Below are 19,399 nucleotides of genomic sequence, written 5' to 3' on the forward strand. Positions count from 1 at the left end.
TAGACAGTAGAATTCCATCCTTCATTTCAGAGTTTGGAGACCCAAACACTGAAGTAAAACTAGGATCGGGGCAGGGTTTCCTCTAGAATTTCAAAGAGTCCCTATTTAGCAACATGCTAATGATTAGTTCTTCCAGAGCACTACCATTTGGTAGATTGTACAGTTGATGGGTGGAACTGGAGTTTCTGTTGCCCAAGGTGAGGGAGTTTCTTGGAGGGACTTGCCCTTCAGTCTGTCTCTAAACTGCTTCAGGAAGGCTGCTGACAGCTAAGTGCAGAAATCTTACACTTCATTGTGCCAATTGTGGAAGCTATCACTTTGAAACAAACCCTGTGACCGAGGAGCAATCTGAAAGTGACACCTGAAAATGAACTGACCCAAACTGATTTTGAATCCTTGAACAGTGGATCCACGTCCCCTGTCTGAAAAATGTATGTAAAAGGTGGATCCATACCACCCAACATTGTTCTATTCCAAAGTTCCTCTTGGTCAGCTAAAGGTGTGAACCAAACAGTACACAGTACTCGAAGAGCTGCTGTGCAGCCCAGACTGGTGTGTGCCTGTCAGCCAGTTGTCCAGACAGTGAGAGGAACATCACTTGATGTCTGCACTTTCTGCTCGAAGGTCTGAGGGTCTCCCTGAAGTGCTTATAAGCCTGTCTGCCTGTCGAAAGAGGAAAGGAGGGTGCCTGGCCCTGCAAGAGGAGAAACTGTCCTGGAGAAGAGGATGAGAGTGTTCCTGGCATGCAGAACACCCAGAAAAAGCTGAATGCCCTAGTGAGCGCAACCAGGAACTAGCCTGGAAGCAAAGCTTAGAGTAAATCAATGTCTTGCATGATTCCTATGTAAAGTACACTGAGGTTTTTGCACCACTATGTCATGTTGCAGACCCCAGTGCCTCTGAGAACTGGTGCTATCTCTGACAACAGCCGAGAAAAGGAATTGTGTTTTTGCTGAAGAGGAAGCCTTATTGACCTGGAAGGCCACACAGCCAAACACACATTGCCACCAATGAATCAGCCGGAAGGCTGCAGTTTTAATTCCTAGATACTATATGCACTCAGCCTGGAGGGCCTTTGATGTTGTGGCAAAGCACAGGACCTGCTGAAATGACTCCATCCAGATGTTTGTATTCCAAAGGTAGGTTGCCTCTGAGGCCTCCACAGTGAAAAGCTGCTTCTTTGAAGAGCTGGGACATGAGATGGGCCTGCCACACCACTTGATTTGCGACAAACATTGAGTAGGTAAAGGGGAACCTACCTGCAAATGGAACAAGGGATGAAATCTGCACAGAGGAATCTGGAGGAATGACCTAAAGGTTTTTGCTCAAGTGAACATCTTTGGTGAGAAATTTTGAACTGGGTTTTGCATTTAACCAGTGGAATAAATAGAAGTGATATGCAAATTTGCCTGATTTGTGCCTATTCCCGGATCATTCTGAGGGGCAGTGTACATTAGTGATCTAGATTAGGTAGAGGCATCAAGAGGGGTTGTAACGCCTTCCTGATGATTGTAACTGAGACTAAAAAACTAAACACCTATAATGATGATTCCTCTCAATTTTTGTAGCAGTCTGTTTTGCTGTGAGATTACATTACTTTCTTATTAAAGATTTGTAATGAGATGGACCTTATCTTATTGTGTCTGCTAGTTGACTGTTGAGTTCTGAGCTCTTGGTCCCCACATTGAATAAAACTGACCCCTCCGCCCCACCCTAACCAAGCCCTTCACCTCACCTAGGAAGCCTTTGACTGCTTGCCCTCGCTACCTTTTGTTGAAAAGGTGTATTTGTCCCATTTGGTTCAGCCGTAGCAGGACTGATCCTAGGTCACCAGTGGCAAATGCCCTTAACCACAACGGTTGTAGCCCAGTAGACTCTGCCAGCCCTTTTACCACCCAAGTAGGGGATGACAAGAGGAAACTTCAGGAGATAGAAAATATCTGTTAGTGCTAACACCGGCAACATTATAGCTCTTTCAAAGGAAGACAGCAACCTTAAATTCCAAAAATGTGCAACAGATTTAATAGTATATTTGAAACATAACATTGAGCAGGTGGAACCAGCAGTCTGCGATAGCTGGAGGGTCTGGCACTTATAGAAAAGAACTGACATTTGACTTGTAGATGAAGCCTTTTTGAGAGATTGACTAAACCCAAACAGAGAACTTCTGCTGTTAAAATTCTAATGATATTTGGGCTACTTTTGAGGCCATGGTAGCGGGAGTGAGGTTGTTCGGTGGCAGAAGTAACATTCTGACCACACTGTATCTGGCTCACCAAGGGGAGGTATCCTGAAAGCTGATCTACTTAAGAAAATATGATGATCAAAGATTAGTTTTACTTCTAGGCCTAACCTGGGAGACATACTTAGTTGAATAGCGATACAAGAGATAAGAACAGAGTTGTTAGACATAGTCATTGTGTCATCAGTTTAGTGCCTAGCTAAGACATGACTTTCATTTAAAGCAAAGATCAATCTGTTCAGACATACAGCTGGAATTAATAACAATCTAAATCAAATGATGGAGAAAAAAGATCATCTGTGAGACAGAAACATTCAAAGAACTCATAAACATCATGAATGGGGTGAATGCCCTGTTTGCCAAAGTTGCTGTTCTCCTGCTCTGTCTAGAGTCAAGCAAACCACCATATTTCCGGTGGGGGAGCCTATGCTGACTCCAATACTGGAAACCTTTGACCGGCACCCACTGATTCAAAATACCTCAGATAATCCATTAAATTTAGGACAGATGATCCAATCTACTTTTTTATTATTCGGGACTACATCTGGAGTTTGTTATTGAAGATGGAAAAACTTTGCTTAGTGGGTGGATTTAACATGGTGCCCGCGCAGCAAGTTTCAGTGCCTTCAGTGAGCTACTGTGATGTTGGCTGTGCTAGTGACACAAGGATCTTCACCAGACAGGTGGAGATCTCCAATTATGTTTGTAGGTCTTTGGGCAGAGCCATGCTGGTGACCAACATGGCCGCTAGGTACTGAAGCTCCGACGGGTATTCTCCTCCATCCACGGCAAGGAAGCCTGCTGCGTATAGGTGGACCGGTGCCGGACCGGTCTGATCGGCTGGGCAGACTGGAAAGCATGTGAGAGAAGTGCAGGGCCGGCGTGAGTTGTGTGGCCGGAGGACCGCTGGGGGTCATCCCCATCCTGCCTCGAGCTCCAGAGGCCCTGCGATAGCAGGGGCCTCGGGTGAGCCAGGGGAAGGGGCTGGAGTGCCGTGCGGCCCGAAGTGCTGGGCGGTTTCTCCGTGACCGGCTGGGGAACCGGGTCTCCACTGCCGCCCCATTTGTATACTGCATGATTCGACAAGACCTTTGCTCCCTGCCCCTCACTCCAGAGGCCACGCAGTGACGGCCTGCGAGCAAGCCTTGAGCGCCAGGCAGATGGGCCACGCGATGCAGCCTGGCAGTGCCTGCTGATATCCGCAGGGTGGACTCCTGCCAGTGAGAGGCATAGGTGGTAGCCATTGCTGGAAGATCACGGGTGAGGCCTGGATGGAATAGAGTGGGGCTCCCCTATAGGTGCTAATACTGCCTTACTGCGCATAGTTTTAAAAATGTAAAACTCCAGTCATCAGCAGCGTCTACCCCTAATCTAGATTTGCGGCTCCCCCAACCACCCTCCCACCACCCTGGCAGCCATGTGTTTAGACAGACCAGGATAAGCGGGAAAAACATAGTGGTTACCCGCACTGAAATGGCACCCGGAGATCGCTGAGATGTGGTGTGCAGACCGCTACAGACTGGAGATTGGCCTTCTGGGGACATTCGACTGATGAGGCAGCCAGCAGAGCTGCACACAGCAGTCCATGATGCGACGGTCATGGTTAGGAGGGACTACAAGCAAAAAAAGCTCACATTCGAGTGGTCACGCCAGGTCACTTTGGTAGACGGAAACATGGCTGAGAGGGATGGTGCGGCAAAAGATGTGGGTGCAGTCATGGCGGAGCTGCGCTTCGTGTTCCGGGAGCTAGATGTCCAGTTTGACACAGTTGTGTCCCGACTGGATAATATGGGGGACAGAATAGACAGGCAAGGCACCAGAATCCATGGAGTCAAAAATCGTATGACGATGGAGCTAACAAAGCAGAGACATGTCTTGAATGATTGGAGAATAGGCTCCACATGGTCGCAATTAAAAATGATGAACTGGAAGCCCGAGGATGACGTAACAACATCTGTATCCTGGGAATTGTGGAATCCACAAACACAGGCCGCCTAGACACTTTCATAAGAAACCCTGTTAACTGAAATGCTAGGCCGTGACAACTTCACCGCTACATTTGTGGTGGAACGTGCCCACAAGACCCTAGGGCCATGCCCTATGCAGCGTCAAGACCAATCTTGGCCTTCATACTGAATTTCAGGGACGGCAATGCTGCCCTACACCTGCCAAGAAAGAAAGGCCCCTTGCAGTATCCGGGGTATGTCAGTGTCAATATTCTCTGATTTCACAATCGCTGTCCAAGAAACGTGGCGCAAGTTTAGGGAGGTTAAAATACAAATGTGTAAGCTAGGCATTCGATATGGAATGCTATATCCAGGGCAAATGCGAGTTGACTTTAATAGTAAGGCAAGCATCTTGGAGAACCCTTCCAACGCTCTGGAGTTTTGTACTAACATTGCCAAACACCGTAATAGGGGCTCAGGAGATGGGCCCGTACGTTCCCCACCCGAGACACAACTCGGCCAATATGAACGTGTTTCCGGAAGAGTAGCTCGGCCGAACCAACTGGGCCCCAGGAGTGCAACCGCTGATGGGCCTGGCGTACAAGCATCCAGAAAGTACGAATGGGTCGCTAAAAGAAACAAAAGATAGCACACCGGGTTGGCGCGCTGGGCTCATCTAGAAAGTTATCGCAGACAGATCCTGATTTAGTGAGGAGATGCCCGTAATAGTGTTGCGTCCCCCCATGGTTGATACCACACACCATCTTTTGGGGGGCTGTCTTGCTGGTTTTGTTTTGTGTGTTCTATCTGTTTTATTGTTGGGGATTTACTGGGCAGTTTATTGCTGGGTGTGGGTGGGGGGGCGGAACAGTGATTTGCATAACTGTTGTTTATCAGTTACAAATTAATGTTTTCTTGCACAGAAGGCTAATACTTATAATGCATCGTACACACACATACATCCATATACATGGCATAATGTAAATCTGGCGGGTGGGCTGACCTGGAGGCCGTCTTTATGTCCTGGAATATTAGAGGAGGTATAGTCCCCCCAAAAGCAAGCAAGTGCTGCAATACCTGAGTAAACACAGGCACAGATAGCATTTTTACAAGAGACTCATCTCCCGCCACAAGACTCACACAAATTTGTAGCTAGTTGGGGTCTGCACAGGTACTTCTCCTGTTATAGCTTATATTCCAGTGGGATCTGTACATTGGTACATAGGAACCTGCTGTTCCATCCAATCTCCAAACAGGGCAGATGTATATTAGTGGCAGGATCGCTGGATGGACACCAGGTCCTGTTGGTTAATGGTTATGCCCCGAACACACGACCCTGATTTTGTCCAAGCCCTGCTGTCCCAAATACACCAAAAGGCAGCAGACCACATTATTATGTGTGGAGACCTTAATATGATTCTGGACGCACTACGTGACACCACAGCGGTATACCCCACCATCAAACCTCAATCTTTGAAATTCCTGCGGGACATCTGTGAGGGCCACGGGCTACAGGATCCCCCTGGTGCATACAAAACATGCATACCTTGGCTTATACGTTTTGTTTGGCTCCACATAACACATAGACACTAATAGACTGCTGGCTACTCTTGAATACCACTGCACTCTGGGTGGGCCACATCACACATCTCTGCACACTTGGTCGGACCACTCCCCATTCAAGCTTTCCTGTAGGATTCCGCAGTCAGTTCAACGAGAGCATTGATGGAGATTTCCCACCTCAGCATTACAAGACATGCTCCTTCACTCCAAACTACAAAAAGCGCTTACAGAGTACTTTGACCTAAATAAAGGTACAGTGACCTCTTACGCCACCTTATGGGAAGCCTTCAAACCATATGTGAGGAGGGGGCTGAATAGTGAAGCACGCAGGAGTCCTGCATGATATCCGCAGTAGTCTGTCCAGGGTGCAGAAAGCGCAAGCATAGATGGATCCCATATTACTTAGGCAAGTATGCTAGCGCTCGGCGGTATGGGGAGGGGGAGCGACCGGGCTGCACCCTGGCAAACCTACTGAGATACTCCAGAGCTATCCCCGCATATACCTTAACTGTACGCTGCGGACAGCATTCACATAACCGATACCGCAGGGATACAATCCAAATTTCTCGTCTACTACATGCAGCTATATACTTCCAACCAAAACGTTGATAACATTGCCTGACACAATATCTTGACGAAGAAGCCATGGTGTGGCTCACGAACGCACAAAAACAGTTTTTGAGTGAACCATTCACATGTGAAGAAATTGTCTGCGCAATAGAAGCTTTGGATGGTTTGGGCTTGGCAGTTTCACCAGTGCCTTCTACGAGGCATACAAGAACATACTAGCACTACACTTATTGGAAGTGTACACCGAGGCACTGGAATCTGGTGTACTAACACCAACACTCAGAGACGCAGTAATTGCGCTTCTGCCCAAGCCAGGCAAAGACCAAACAAAATGCGGCTCCTAAAGGCCCATTTCACTGTTGAACTGTGATAACAAAGTCCTGGATAAGCTACTAGCAATGCGACTGTCCCTACTGGTGGATAGCGCTATCTCATCAGCTCAATCAGAATTTGTCCCACAGCAGTCAACGGCCATCAACCCTCGTACATTATTCGCCACACTTAATAGAGTTTCCCCCGCGGTCCGTGCCGTGGTGGCACTTCTGGACGCGGAGAAGGCGTTTGACTCGTTGGAGTGGCCATTTCTGATGATGACTCTCCATAAGCTGGGCATCCCCCGCAGCTTCCTTTCCCTAATTAAACTCCTATATACTGAGCCAAAAGCCAGATTCAGAATTAACGATACTTCGTCCCCGCCATTTTTGATTTCGCAAGGCAAGCGACGGGTGCCCGTTGTCCCCCCTTCTTTTTATTATCGCCGTGGACCCATTGGTGCGTCACCTCCAAGAAACACATATAGGACTACAATCGTTATACGGAGACGATGTACTACTGTTCTTAAGGAACCCTATGGACAAATTAGACCCAGTCTTACAAGAGGTGGCCCGATTTAATACCTATTCTAGGCTACGAGTTAATTGGTCCAAATCTGAACTCTTCCCACCCAGACATCACCTGGCCGATCATTTTTTCCGCTGACATGGTGTCATGAACACGTCAAACATCTGGACATGTATATACATAAGAGCAAGAACCAAGTGATTCGAGTTAAATATGGGACTGCCCTAGACAGATTGTCCACACAGGTAGAGAGATGGGTCCGCCTACCACTATCTGTGGTGGGCTGTATAGCCATTATTGTCCTTGCCCGATTTCTATATCCGTTCACTAACATTCCTTTACCACTCTATAATTCATTAATATTGGAACTTAGGAGACTCCTTACACAACTAACCTGGGCGGATAAGTGCCCCAGGATCCGTTGGGATGTATTGACACTTCACTATCAACGTGACGGGTTGGGAGTTCGACACTTCGAATTGTATTATATAGTCACATGAGGTCATTTTGCATCACGCTAGTACCACCCAGACGCCAGGTTGCAGTTCAGCATACACGAAAGGGACCTGGTTTCCCCCGTCCCCCTGTGCTCTCTCCTCCCGCATGGATACCCGTTAGACCCCAATGACATACAAACAGTTTCGACCACCTGTTGGGCATGGCGCAAACTGACCCGACTTCTCCACGTGGACCATCCATATTCGTCCCCATTACCAAATAATGCATGTCTCCCTATTACGAGAGAAACACTTATCGAACATACACTATCCAGATTTTCCCTTCACACCTTTGGCGACTTGTTCCAGGGTGTGTTTTCAAGCACAGAGGATGCAAGGTTCACCACTGCGATCAACATGGACCACTTTGTACTCCGGCGCCTCCAAAGCACCTTGAGGCACTGATTCCCACATATCCCCTAGCGCCGGATGTCTTTAAGCCCCTGACTGTCATGATTACAGATACTGAAGGGGACAGACTGGTATCTCGCCTATATCACATGTGCCTTAACCTGCTACCAACCCATGACGCCAAGCTGTGGGCCACCTGGGAGGTGGAAATAGGACGACTGATCACAGATAAAATATGGGTGGCATGCTGCTTACAAACTCGATTATTCTCTATGAACTACTGCCACAGAGTTATACATTACAAATTCTTACGATGGTTATATGTAACGCCAGCAGCCACAGCCAAGCTGGACCCCACACACTCACTGAACTGTCCTAAATGTGTGGCACCCCTGGTAGATTTTGCACATATGACATACACATGCCCGCAATATTGGCAGGATATTTTTAGCAAAATATCTTTAATGATAGAGGTTACACTGGATCCCTGCCCTATGCTCGCACTTATGGGTTATGTAGCAGACGTCCCGAAATCTGTCAGACAGTGTACAGCGCTAGCCATGCTACTAGCGAAACAGGAGATTTCCACACACTGGTGCAATAAAAAAACTCCTACGGCGGGAGCATGGCTACACAGTCTTATCTATTGCGATACCACTAGTAAATTATACACAGATCTTAAACCACCCACATCACGTCCCAAAAACATATGGCAGCCCCTGCGTAATTATCTGACGTCTGTTGACCCAGTCCCAACATAGCACATTTGCGGGGTGGTCACTTGCAAAGACTGTGGTGAATAGAGGACAGTGGGGTACATGCAGTATCGAACCCGGATGACATCCGTTTATTTGCCACACACACATACCCCGTAAAAGGTTGTAATGTCTGTCTTGAAGTAATGGTAGCAATCTGTGTTTTTTCTTTTTGTTTTGTTTGTTTAATGTTTCTATCGACAAATTATAAATAACAGTAAAAAAAAAAATCTTTTTGTAGGTCTTCACCTTGGCAGAGGCATAGGTCTCTCTGCTGCCATGGTGGACCCAAGGACAGGCCAACATAGTCTAAATGAGTGCCTCTGTATTTTTAGCAGGTGTTCAAGTGTGCAGGCATGCAATGGAGCCACAATATTTCCTGCATGCCATTGACGTAGAGAATCTGATATATGCATGGAGGCTTTTATCGCTGTCCAATTTGGAGAGTTGTATACTGCCCCCTATCCTTTTCTACGGTAGTGCCAGCAGAGAATTAAGCTTGTACCTTTTCAAAAGTTTAAATCGCAATAGGAATGCTTATCCAGATGATGATAGAATAATTTTGTTGATAATCCTTGGATTTTAAAAATGTCAATAAAGAAGCGCCGGTATTGATCATTCCGAAACTGGAGAAAGACCCACGGTCCTGTGGCTTTTACAGGCCAGTAGTGCTGCTCAACCAGGACGCTAGGTTGTACTCGAAGATACTAGCTTGCAGACATGACGATATAATGTCTGACCCACCCGGATCAGTCCGGCTTTGATCAAAGGAAGGCAAAAGCATGACAATTTGCAAAAGGTGATCCACGTGGTCCAAAAAGCTACTAAAAATCTATACCAACAATGTTAGACACCAAGAAAGCTTTTGACTGGGTGGATTGGTCCTTTCTATTCCATACCTTACGGCACTTTGGCTTTTGTGACCAATTCATAGCCATGATTGGGGTTAACTATGCTACACCATGATCTCAGGTCTTGGATAATGGAGTGGGCTCTGACCTCTTCTGTTTTGGTAGAGGGACAAGACAGGTGTGTCCCCTTTCCCACTTTTATTTGCCCTTAGTATTGAACACCTAATGCCCAAAATAGACATGACACCCTCCATTCGAGGTCTTACTTTTGTATCGATAGAGCATAAAATCCCCTTATTCACAGAGGATGTGCTGCTGACACTCACCTCCCCTATCCCTTGCTGGAAGCGCTACAAGTTGAATTGCGACTGTATGAAGAGGTGGCAGGATTCCGTATTAACCTACACACATTTTTTCTACTCAACCTGACTAACCACTCCTGACATGGAATCTCTAGTGGCAACCACCCCATTTCTGTTGGCTAAAAAGGACTCACCTCTTTGGGTATTCAAATTACCCCCCGAATATTGGGTGCACATGGATAGTGCGGTGGCAGTGGAAATATATATGGAATATGCTGTGGAAACCGAAGGAAGATCTTCCTCCTAATGCATACTTGTGTACCACCACAAAAATGTCTCTTAAAGTTTGGGATGAAGTGAACAGATCTGCAGAATGGGCCACTTTCCCTTCTCCATTCGCGCTGATTCCTTATAACTCAGCATTTACTCCCGCCCTTCAGCCTGGCCCTTCGACTCCTGGAGGAAAGGGGGATGTCTTTCCATTTAAGATCCTTTTCACAACTGGGACGTCCTCACTTTCGAGCACTGTCAGCAGGACTTCCACCTTCCAGACTCTGTACACTATCACTCCACACAAGTAAAACACTAGGTACTCCACCCAGACATTAGTGCAGTCGCCACCAAAGAGCTTACCCATACTGAACAATTTCTAGATGGGAAGTTCCAGATGTTGCATCTCCTTTTGTACTCCTTATTGCTTACCACAATTACCAACCCGCAGCCACTCCACATCGCTTTTGGGAGTAAATTCTAGATGTGATAATCCGTGAAGCAAAGTGGCGCATATTCTGGTGGGTATTTTCCAAGTTCATTTATTTTATAGGTATGAGAAAGGCACATTATAAAGCACTTTTCAACTAGTACCTCTGCCCTAACATGCTGAAAAAATATATATTCCCAGGCACATCAGAGCTGTGCTGAAGGGGATGGGAGTTACTGGGGACTTTCGGCACATATGATGGGATTGCCCAACCATTCCCCCATGCTGGACTGAGATATTAGCTCAAATTAAAGACATTCTTGGATACCCGATCCCAGACACCCCTTACTTTGTAAGGATTGCGGGATGACTCTCTTAAGTGCCAGACTTCTGGTGACCGGGCAATTATGTGACTGTGACTTGATGCAGCAAAGCTTGCACGAGCATCTGCTTGGAAGAGGAAGGAAGCTTCATCACTCCCTTAGTGGCACGCCAGACTCTGGTCAGGCTGTTAAGACGGAAAGGATGACGGATATTTTCTTTGATAACTACAAAAACTTTGAGTACATTTGGGGTGCCCAACCATTCCCCCATGCTGGACTGAGATATTAGCTCAAATTAAAGACATTCTTGGATACCCGATCCCGGACACCCCTTACTTTGTTAGGATTGCGGGATGACTCTCTTAAGTGCCAGACTTCTGGTGACCGGGCAATTATGTGACTGTGACTTGATGCAGCAAAGCTTGCACGAGCATCTGCTTGGAAGAGGAAGGAAGCTTCATCACTCCCTTAGTGGCACGCCAGACTCTGGTCAGGCTGTTAAGACGGAAAGGATGACGGATATTTTCTTTGATAACTACAAAAACTTTGAGTACATTTGGGGTCCCTTGGTGACATATCTTTCTAGAGGCCTTTCATTATGTGCATGCCCTTCATGTACGAGGGCACTTCACCTCTTACAATACTAATAGTGTTGACCACTGCTAAATTTGCCTCTGAGTAGGGATCTCCCACTGGCCCCTCTCACCGTATGCCATTTTCTATATGCCGGATTGTGACACACCCATGTACCTTAGTTTTAAGGGTCATTGTTTTGGAAGTAGGGACGTTTTTGGGTGAAATGTTAGTTCAATGATGCAGCTTTCTTGACCACAATATAAGAAGAATCTGTATTGCTTAATGGAAGATTCCCTTACCTGACAGAAACTGATGATTACAATAACTACTCTGTTACATGATGATGGGATTTGAGATGGATAATCTTCTGATATATCCATAAACCAATAAAGAAAGTTTTGACAACATTTAAAATGCCATTAAAAAGACTTAACAACATCTTTAGTAGCTTTGTACAGACAGAGTAGGCCATTATGGGGTATCTCCTACGGGCAATGATTGTAAATTCTTCACTAATGGATATCAAAGGTACCAGAACAAGAAGTTATTGGCCAAAAGAGGGTCAAAGGGAACATGGAGGAAGGACTTGGATGAATCAACACTTTCAGTAAAAAAAAAAAAAAAAAATGCATTCTTCAGAATGAGGATCCCTGCCGAACCAGAAAGCAAAGATACCAGACTTTGGCGGCTCTCCAACCGCGACCCTGTCGGTCTAATGGCCCCCTAAGTAGCGGTCCGGCCACGACATTATGACCGTGACAGAGCCGCCAAGGTCAAACCACCGCGAAGCTGCCTGCAGCCTGGCGGTCCCGGTGGTTGTAATCCACATGGGCAGCAATGGAGTTGGGATTACGAGTCCCCATCCGCCAGCCTGTCCATGGTGGTAAACTCCACCATGGAAAGGCTGGTGGAATGGGGGAGTCAGGGGGACCCCTGCATTGCCCATGCACTTGGCATGGGCAGTACAGGGGCCCCCATGCACAGCCCCATCGCGCATGCCACTACTACCCTACCCGCTGCACCGCCACATTGCCGCAGGCTCCATTTGGAGCCAACTGCAATTTTAAGGCCCTGTTCCCCGGCGGGCGGGAACACTGTTTCCATCCGTCAGCCCAGGGGGGAATCCATAATAGCGGCAGGGTTTAGGTCGCACAGGCAGCCTAAATGAGGTCCTTTATCTTCTGTGGGGTAGGGGGTCACCTTCAGATGTGCTGGGAAGGCTTTAGTGACAGACAAGAAGAGGGCTAACACAATTATTGACCTCATTCGCATGGGTAGGCATCAGTGAGCAGATTACAAAAATACACTGTAGCACCAAAAACGGCCGTAGCACAGAAGCACAGCCTCTTTCATTCAGTGCCCAGAAGGCTTAGATAAGAAGACAGATTTGTTAAAACATTGCTCTTCTCAGCTGGGCCGGCAGATTCTACTGGACATACTAGAGACACAAGGGGGACTCAGAGTAGGTTGTGATATTGTTACACTCCAGGTTCCTTGTCATAAGATATATGTTTCTGTCCAACAAAACATCAGCCACATTCTGCTTACACTGTAGAGATGTACTGTGTTTTTCACTTATAACTGAAATGAAGAATTGGTGCAAAAAGAATTGCTCTAGTGCAGTGCTTAATTTGAGCCGGTGGTTGCAGGTGGAGCCCACTGGTACTCATTCTTTGGGACTGGCGTTTATTTTTTACTTTTAAATAAACGCCAGGCTTTGATCTAGAGCAAGAGAAAAAGGATGAAGAGAAAGACAGAAAAACTGTGAGAAAAGGAGAAAGCATAAATGAAAAGAACCTGCAAGAGTGAGATAAAAAGACAGTGAGTGTCTGTTAGTGGATGAAAGAGGCTTGAGGTGGAATCAAGACAATACAGACTTGGTATCTGGTATCCCAACCTTCGATAGCACTACTTGCAGGCATCTGAGCAAAACTGTGGGCCCTGGTCCTTTAATTTTTTTAAATTAAGCACTGCTCTTGTATTAGTGCTGAACGTCAGTCTCAAGTACACGGTTGAAGAGTAGCAAAAAGGCTGTTAGATCTAAACACACCAATTTCAAGTTCTGAATATTGATTTGTTTTTGGGCAACAGCATGGTGAGACCTGGCAGAGGCAAAGTGACTGAGATGACATAGCTGACAGATAAATGGGGCCCGTCCGTAAGAATCTGGCTGTAATCGTCCAGGTGGAATCCATTCGTAATATTGCTGTGTATCGAAAGTTGCTGCAGTTTTTTAATCCACATTTTAGCTCTGGTGGATCACTGTGATCAAGACATCCTCTCGCTGTGTTATAAACTAAAAGAAGTACGAAATATATTATCTTGGCGTTTGTATTTTTTAGCTATCACTATAAGCACTGAATAATAATGTAACTTGTTGCATTTGGTGATCTGTTAATGGGAAAGGGAGAGCACAAGGTTGCTATGAGACATTGTTGACTTAAAAATAATTTTGAATATTGTTTATGTCTAAAGGAATATATATTTAACATAACTCAATTTCATGCACAAAATTATCTGACCTCTTCTTTCCCATCTACAGAGCCACAGAAATTCTTAAGGCAAAAGGTCAAAGATCATGGTCTGTTGGCCTGTCTGTCTCGGATCTGGTTGACAGTATAGTGAAAAATAAAAGGAAAATTCATTCTGTTTCAACTCTTGCAAAGGTATACATTCACACTGATGTTTTCCTATGTTGCATTCAACCTTGAAATTATGATAATGTTGTGCCTTGCTAATATTGTGCTGTTGTTGCATATTATACTGACATACCACTCAGGGGAAATGTGTCTGTTCTAATGTAACATAGGAAAAAAACAGACTTCTGTAGGGGTTGCGTAAACCTCAGTATTCTGGCGCCATTCAAACCTATGACCTTCAAACTGCATATAGTGGGCCTATTCACAAAGGTATTTTGGAGTACATAAAGTAATACATCTGTAGCATTCCTATATCTAACATATTTCTCCTTAACTACACTTTTACATACCTTGTGAATTAGCCTCAAAACATATAAAATGAAAATTATCACAAAATGTTCATTAAGTACCAATAAAAAGTACCTTGCCATCTCAGCACTTTTACTAATAGAGAGTTGGATGTTTCAGGACCGATTCACAAAGGCATTTAAGAGTGCGTAAAAGAGTACTCCTTTAGTACTACTCTTAAGCGCTCATGTGTATCCAACCCTAGAGTTCTTCAATGGATTCATTAGTCAATGTTGGCAGGCTACCACACAAGAAAAACAGTGAGAGGTGTACACAATCTGTGACCAGAGTGTGGTCCCATATGTGACAGGATAGTCAGAGTTGATGACTTGATCAATCAGGCCTCAGATAAGGGAGAACCACAGCTGGCAATTACATCTAGGAAACTTATTTAAGTTTGGAGATGTGCATAAACTTCAGTCAAAAATAGGGAGCATGTTTGGATTTTGTGCAATAATTTGCAGGTAGTGTAATGGTTCCTCTGTTTTAATGTATTGTGTGTGGCAATAGCTGCTCTTCTCTCCAGAAAATTCAGACAAGCAGCTTCTGATCCCTGTTACAAAACCTACCCAAAGCAGAAGTCAGTCCTGCCTGTGGGGTTGTAGTAGTAGTAGATATAAACTTATTGCAACACTTGTCTAAAAGCATGCTCATAAACAGTACAATATATACAATCTTGTAGTACAAAAAGGAAAAAATACTTAAAACTTATATTAACCAATACATCTATTAGTAACTGGTCTTAAAAATCCTGCAGTACCTATTGCAAGATCCAAAAAATGTATATTTGCTAAAAGTGCAGTTTCCTTTCGTCTTAAAAGAGGGGTTTAAAAGCTTTTTTTCAAGTAATTAAATCCAAACAGACAGTAAATAAGAACATGGCGTATGAAACATTTGGTATTTAAAGAACATAAGAAGACACTTTTTTTTCCTGTGCCTTCATATAAAATTGGATTGCAGTCAACACAGATCTTAAGAACTTCTGTGCGGTCGGGTAAATTGGTAGTGTGCTCAGAAAATGATTTGCACAACCCAGTGTCTTAAGAGTAACCATCATTTTGTTTACTTAGATAAAAAAGTTCCTTTCCAAACTTTGGGACACTTGTTTAGCAGAATTTCTGAAACTATATGTTCGATGGCATCTGTCGCTGTAGATACACATGTTCTGCAATAGCTCGCCATCTGGTGTTGGGCCGGAGTGTTACAAGTTGTTTTTCTTCGAAGAAGTCTTTCGAGTCACGGGACCGAGTGACTCCTCCTTTTGTCTCCATTGCGCATGGGCGTCGACTCCATCTTCGATTGTTTTTTTTCCGCCATCGGGTTCGGACGTGTTCCTGTCGCTCCGAGTTTCGGAACGGAAAATTAGCTAATTTCGGAAGATTTTCGTCGGTATTGTTGCGTTCGGGATCGGCGTACTTAGATTCCACACCGCATCGAAGATCGAAGAGCTCCGGTGCCCTTCGGGGTAGTTTTTCGATCCTCCGTCGGGGCCTGGTCGGCCCGACCGCGTGCTGAAGAACGCCGATGGAAAGGACCCCGTTCCGTTTCTGCCCCAAATGCCACAATAAATACCCCTACACAGACCAACACTTGGTCTGCAACCTGTGCCTGTCACCTGAGCACAGCGAAGACACCTGCGAGGCCTGTCGTGCGTTCCGGTCCCGAAAAACACTCCGAGACCGTCGAGCCAGAAGACTTCAGATGGCGTCCGCACCGACAGCCCAACGGGAGTTCGAGGAACAGGAAGAGGAAGGTACCTTCTCGATCCAAGACTCAGACTCCGAAGGATTCGACGATACACAAACCGTGAGTAAGACGTCGAAAACCACACAGAGAAACATTTACAAGGCCCAGGGGACGCCACTGCCATCCGGCCATGGCTCCACCCATAAATTCGGTGACCGACCGTCGGCACCGAAAAAGGCCCAAACAGTGCCGAGGTCGTCCGACTCCGGTCGAGACACCGGCACGCAGCCTTCTCGGGACCGAGAAAGTGCTGGAGACAAGCCTCGACACCGAGATGCCGGTGTGGACACGGCTCGACGCCGAGACAGCGGCACCGAAACAGATCGACGCCGAGAGGTTTCGGCCCCGAAAAAGAAAAAAGTCACCTCGGAGCCGAAAAAACACGCAGACAGGGTTTCGATGCCGAAACAAACTGCAAGCGACCCAGCTTCAGGCTCTTATACAGAAGAGCACTCGCTAACCTCCCAAATGCAGAAGCATAGGTTTGAGGAAGAGCTACAAGCAACTGATGTGGACCATACGCAAAAGCGTATCTTCATACAGCAGGGGACAGGAAAAATAAGCACCCTTCCCCCCATTAGGAGAAAGAGAAGGTTGGAGTTCCAGACTGAACAGACACCACAACCAAAAGTGGTGAAAAGAGTTACCCCACCACCCTCTCCTCCACCCGTGATTAACGTCTCACCAGCACAAACTCCATCACACTCCCCAGCTCACACCACCATGAGCCAGGGTGACCAAGATCAGGACGCATGGGACCTATACGACGCCCCAGTGTCAGATAACAGTCCGGAGGCATACCCTACGAAGCCATCTCCACCAGAAGACAGCACCGCGTATTCTCAAGTGGTGGCTAGAGCAGCACAATTTCACAACGTAAGCCTCCACTCAGAACAGGTCGAGGATGATTTTTTATTCAACACACTCTCCTCCACCCACAGCTCATACCAAAGCCTGCCTATGCTCCCTGGTATGCTCCGGCAAAAGACATCTTTAAGGAGCCGGTCAAAAGTAGGGCAATCACACCAAGGGTGGAAAAAAAGTATAAGGCGCCTCCTACAGACCCGGTTTTCATCACTACACAGCTGCCACCAGACTCTGTCGTTGTAGGAGCAGCTAGGAAAAGGGCCAACTCTCACACATCTGGAGATGCACCACCCCCAGATAAAGAAAGCCGCAAGTTCGATGCAGCTGGTAAAAGAGTCGCAGCACAAGCTGCAAACCAGTGGCGCATCGCGAACTCCCAGGCACTACTTGCGCGCTATGACAGAGCCCACTGGGACGAGATGCAACATCTCATTGAACATCTGCCCAAGGACTTACAAAATAGGGCAAAACAAGTGGTTGAGGAGGGACAGACCTTTTCCAACAACCAGATCCGCTCCTCCATGGACGCTGCAGATACAGCTGCACGGACAATTAATACATCTGTAACTATCAGAAGGCATGCATGGCTCCGAACGTCTGGATTTAAACCAGAGATTCAACAAGCAGTTCTCAATATGCCTTTTAATGAAAAAGAACTGTTCGGTCCAGAAGTGGACACAGCGATTGAGAAACTCAAAAAAGATACGGACACTGCCAAAGCCATGGGCGCACTCTACTCCCCGCAGAGCAGAGGGAATTACAGCACATTCCGTAAAACGCCCTTTCGAGGGGGGTTTCGGGGTCAAAGCACACAAGCCAGCACCTCACAAGCCACACCGTCCAGTTACCAGGGACAGTATAGAGGAGGTTTTCGGGGACAATATAGAGGAGGGCAATTCCCTAGAAATAGAGGAAGATTTCAAAGCCCCAAAACCCCTACTACTAAACAGTGACTCACATGTCACTCACCCCCTCCACACAACACCAGTGGGGGGAAGAATAGGTCATTATTACAAAGCATGGGAGGAAATCACTACAGACACTTGGGTTCTAGCAATTATCCAACATGGTTATTGCATAGAATTTCTACAATTCCCTCCAAACATACCACCAAAAGCACAAAATTTAACAACACACCATTCCAATCTCCTGGAGATAGAAGTGCAGGCACTATTGCAAAAGAATGCAATCGAATTAGTGCCAAACACACAAATAAACACAGGAGTTTACTCACTGTACTTTCTGATACCAAAGAAGGACAAAACGCTGAGACCAATCCTAGACCTCAGAGTAGTGAACACTTTCATCAAATCAGACCACTTCCACATGGTTACACTACAAGAAGTATTGCCATTGCTAAAACTACACGACTACATGGCAACTTTAGACCTCAAGGATGCTTATTTCCATATACCAATACACCCATCGCACAGGAAATACCTAAGGTTTGTATTCAAAGGAATACATTACCAATTCAAGGTACTGCCTTTCGGATTAACAACCGCACCAAGAGTCTTTACCAAATGTCTAGCGGTAGTCGCTGCACACATAAGAAGGCAGCAAATACATGTGTTCCCATATTTGGACGACTGGCTAATCAAGGCCCATTCGTTCATAGAGTGCTCAAATCACACAAATCAGATCATACAAACCCTCTTCAAACTCGGGTTCACCGTCAACTTTACAAAATCCAACATTCTGCCGCGCAAGGTACAACAATACCTAGGAGCCATAATAGACACATCAAAGGGAGTAGCCACTCCAAGTCCACAAAGAATTCTAAATTTCAACACCATCATACAACGCATGTATCCAACACAAAAGATACAAGCAAAGATGGTATTACAACTCCTAGGCATGATGTCTTCATGCATAGCCATTGTCCCAAACGCAAGACTGCACATGAGGCCCTTACAACAATGCCTAGCATCACAGTGGTCTCAAGCACAGGGTCACCTTCTAGATCTGGTGTTAATAGACCGCCAAACTTACCTCTCGCTTCTGTGGTGGAACAACATAAATTTAAACAAGGGGCGGCCTTTCCAAGACCCAGTGCCACAATACGTAATAACAACAGATGCTTCCATGACAGGGTGGGGAGCACACCTCGATCAACACAGCATACAAGGACAATGGAACGTACATCAAACAAAACTGCATATCAATCACCTAGAACTTCTAGCAGTTTTTCAAGCACTAAAAGCTTTCCAACCAATAATAGTTCACAAATACATTCTCGTCAAAACAGACAACATGACAACAATGTATTATCTAAACAAGCAG

The 19,399-nt window shown here is 46.0% G+C and overlaps 1 protein-coding gene across 2 annotated transcripts in view; it reads left to right on the forward strand.

Annotated features, from left to right (window-relative positions):
* Window positions 1–19,399, forward strand: part of UEVLD (UEV and lactate/malate dehyrogenase domains) — a 185,250-nt gene that overhangs the window by 123,762 nt on the left and 42,089 nt on the right. For both annotated transcript variants that reach the window (XM_069223760.1, XM_069223761.1), the window contains one exon: window positions 14,059–14,182. In XM_069223760.1, the coding sequence (XP_069079861.1) occupies window positions 14,059–14,182 (124 nt within the window). The remainder of the gene's footprint in view (window positions 1–14,058; window positions 14,183–19,399) is intronic.

The sequence above is a fragment of the Pleurodeles waltl genome, chromosome 3_1, assembly GCF_031143425.1.
Source record: "Pleurodeles waltl isolate 20211129_DDA chromosome 3_1, aPleWal1.hap1.20221129, whole genome shotgun sequence".
Taxonomy (NCBI): domain Eukaryota; kingdom Metazoa; phylum Chordata; class Amphibia; order Caudata; family Salamandridae; genus Pleurodeles; species Pleurodeles waltl.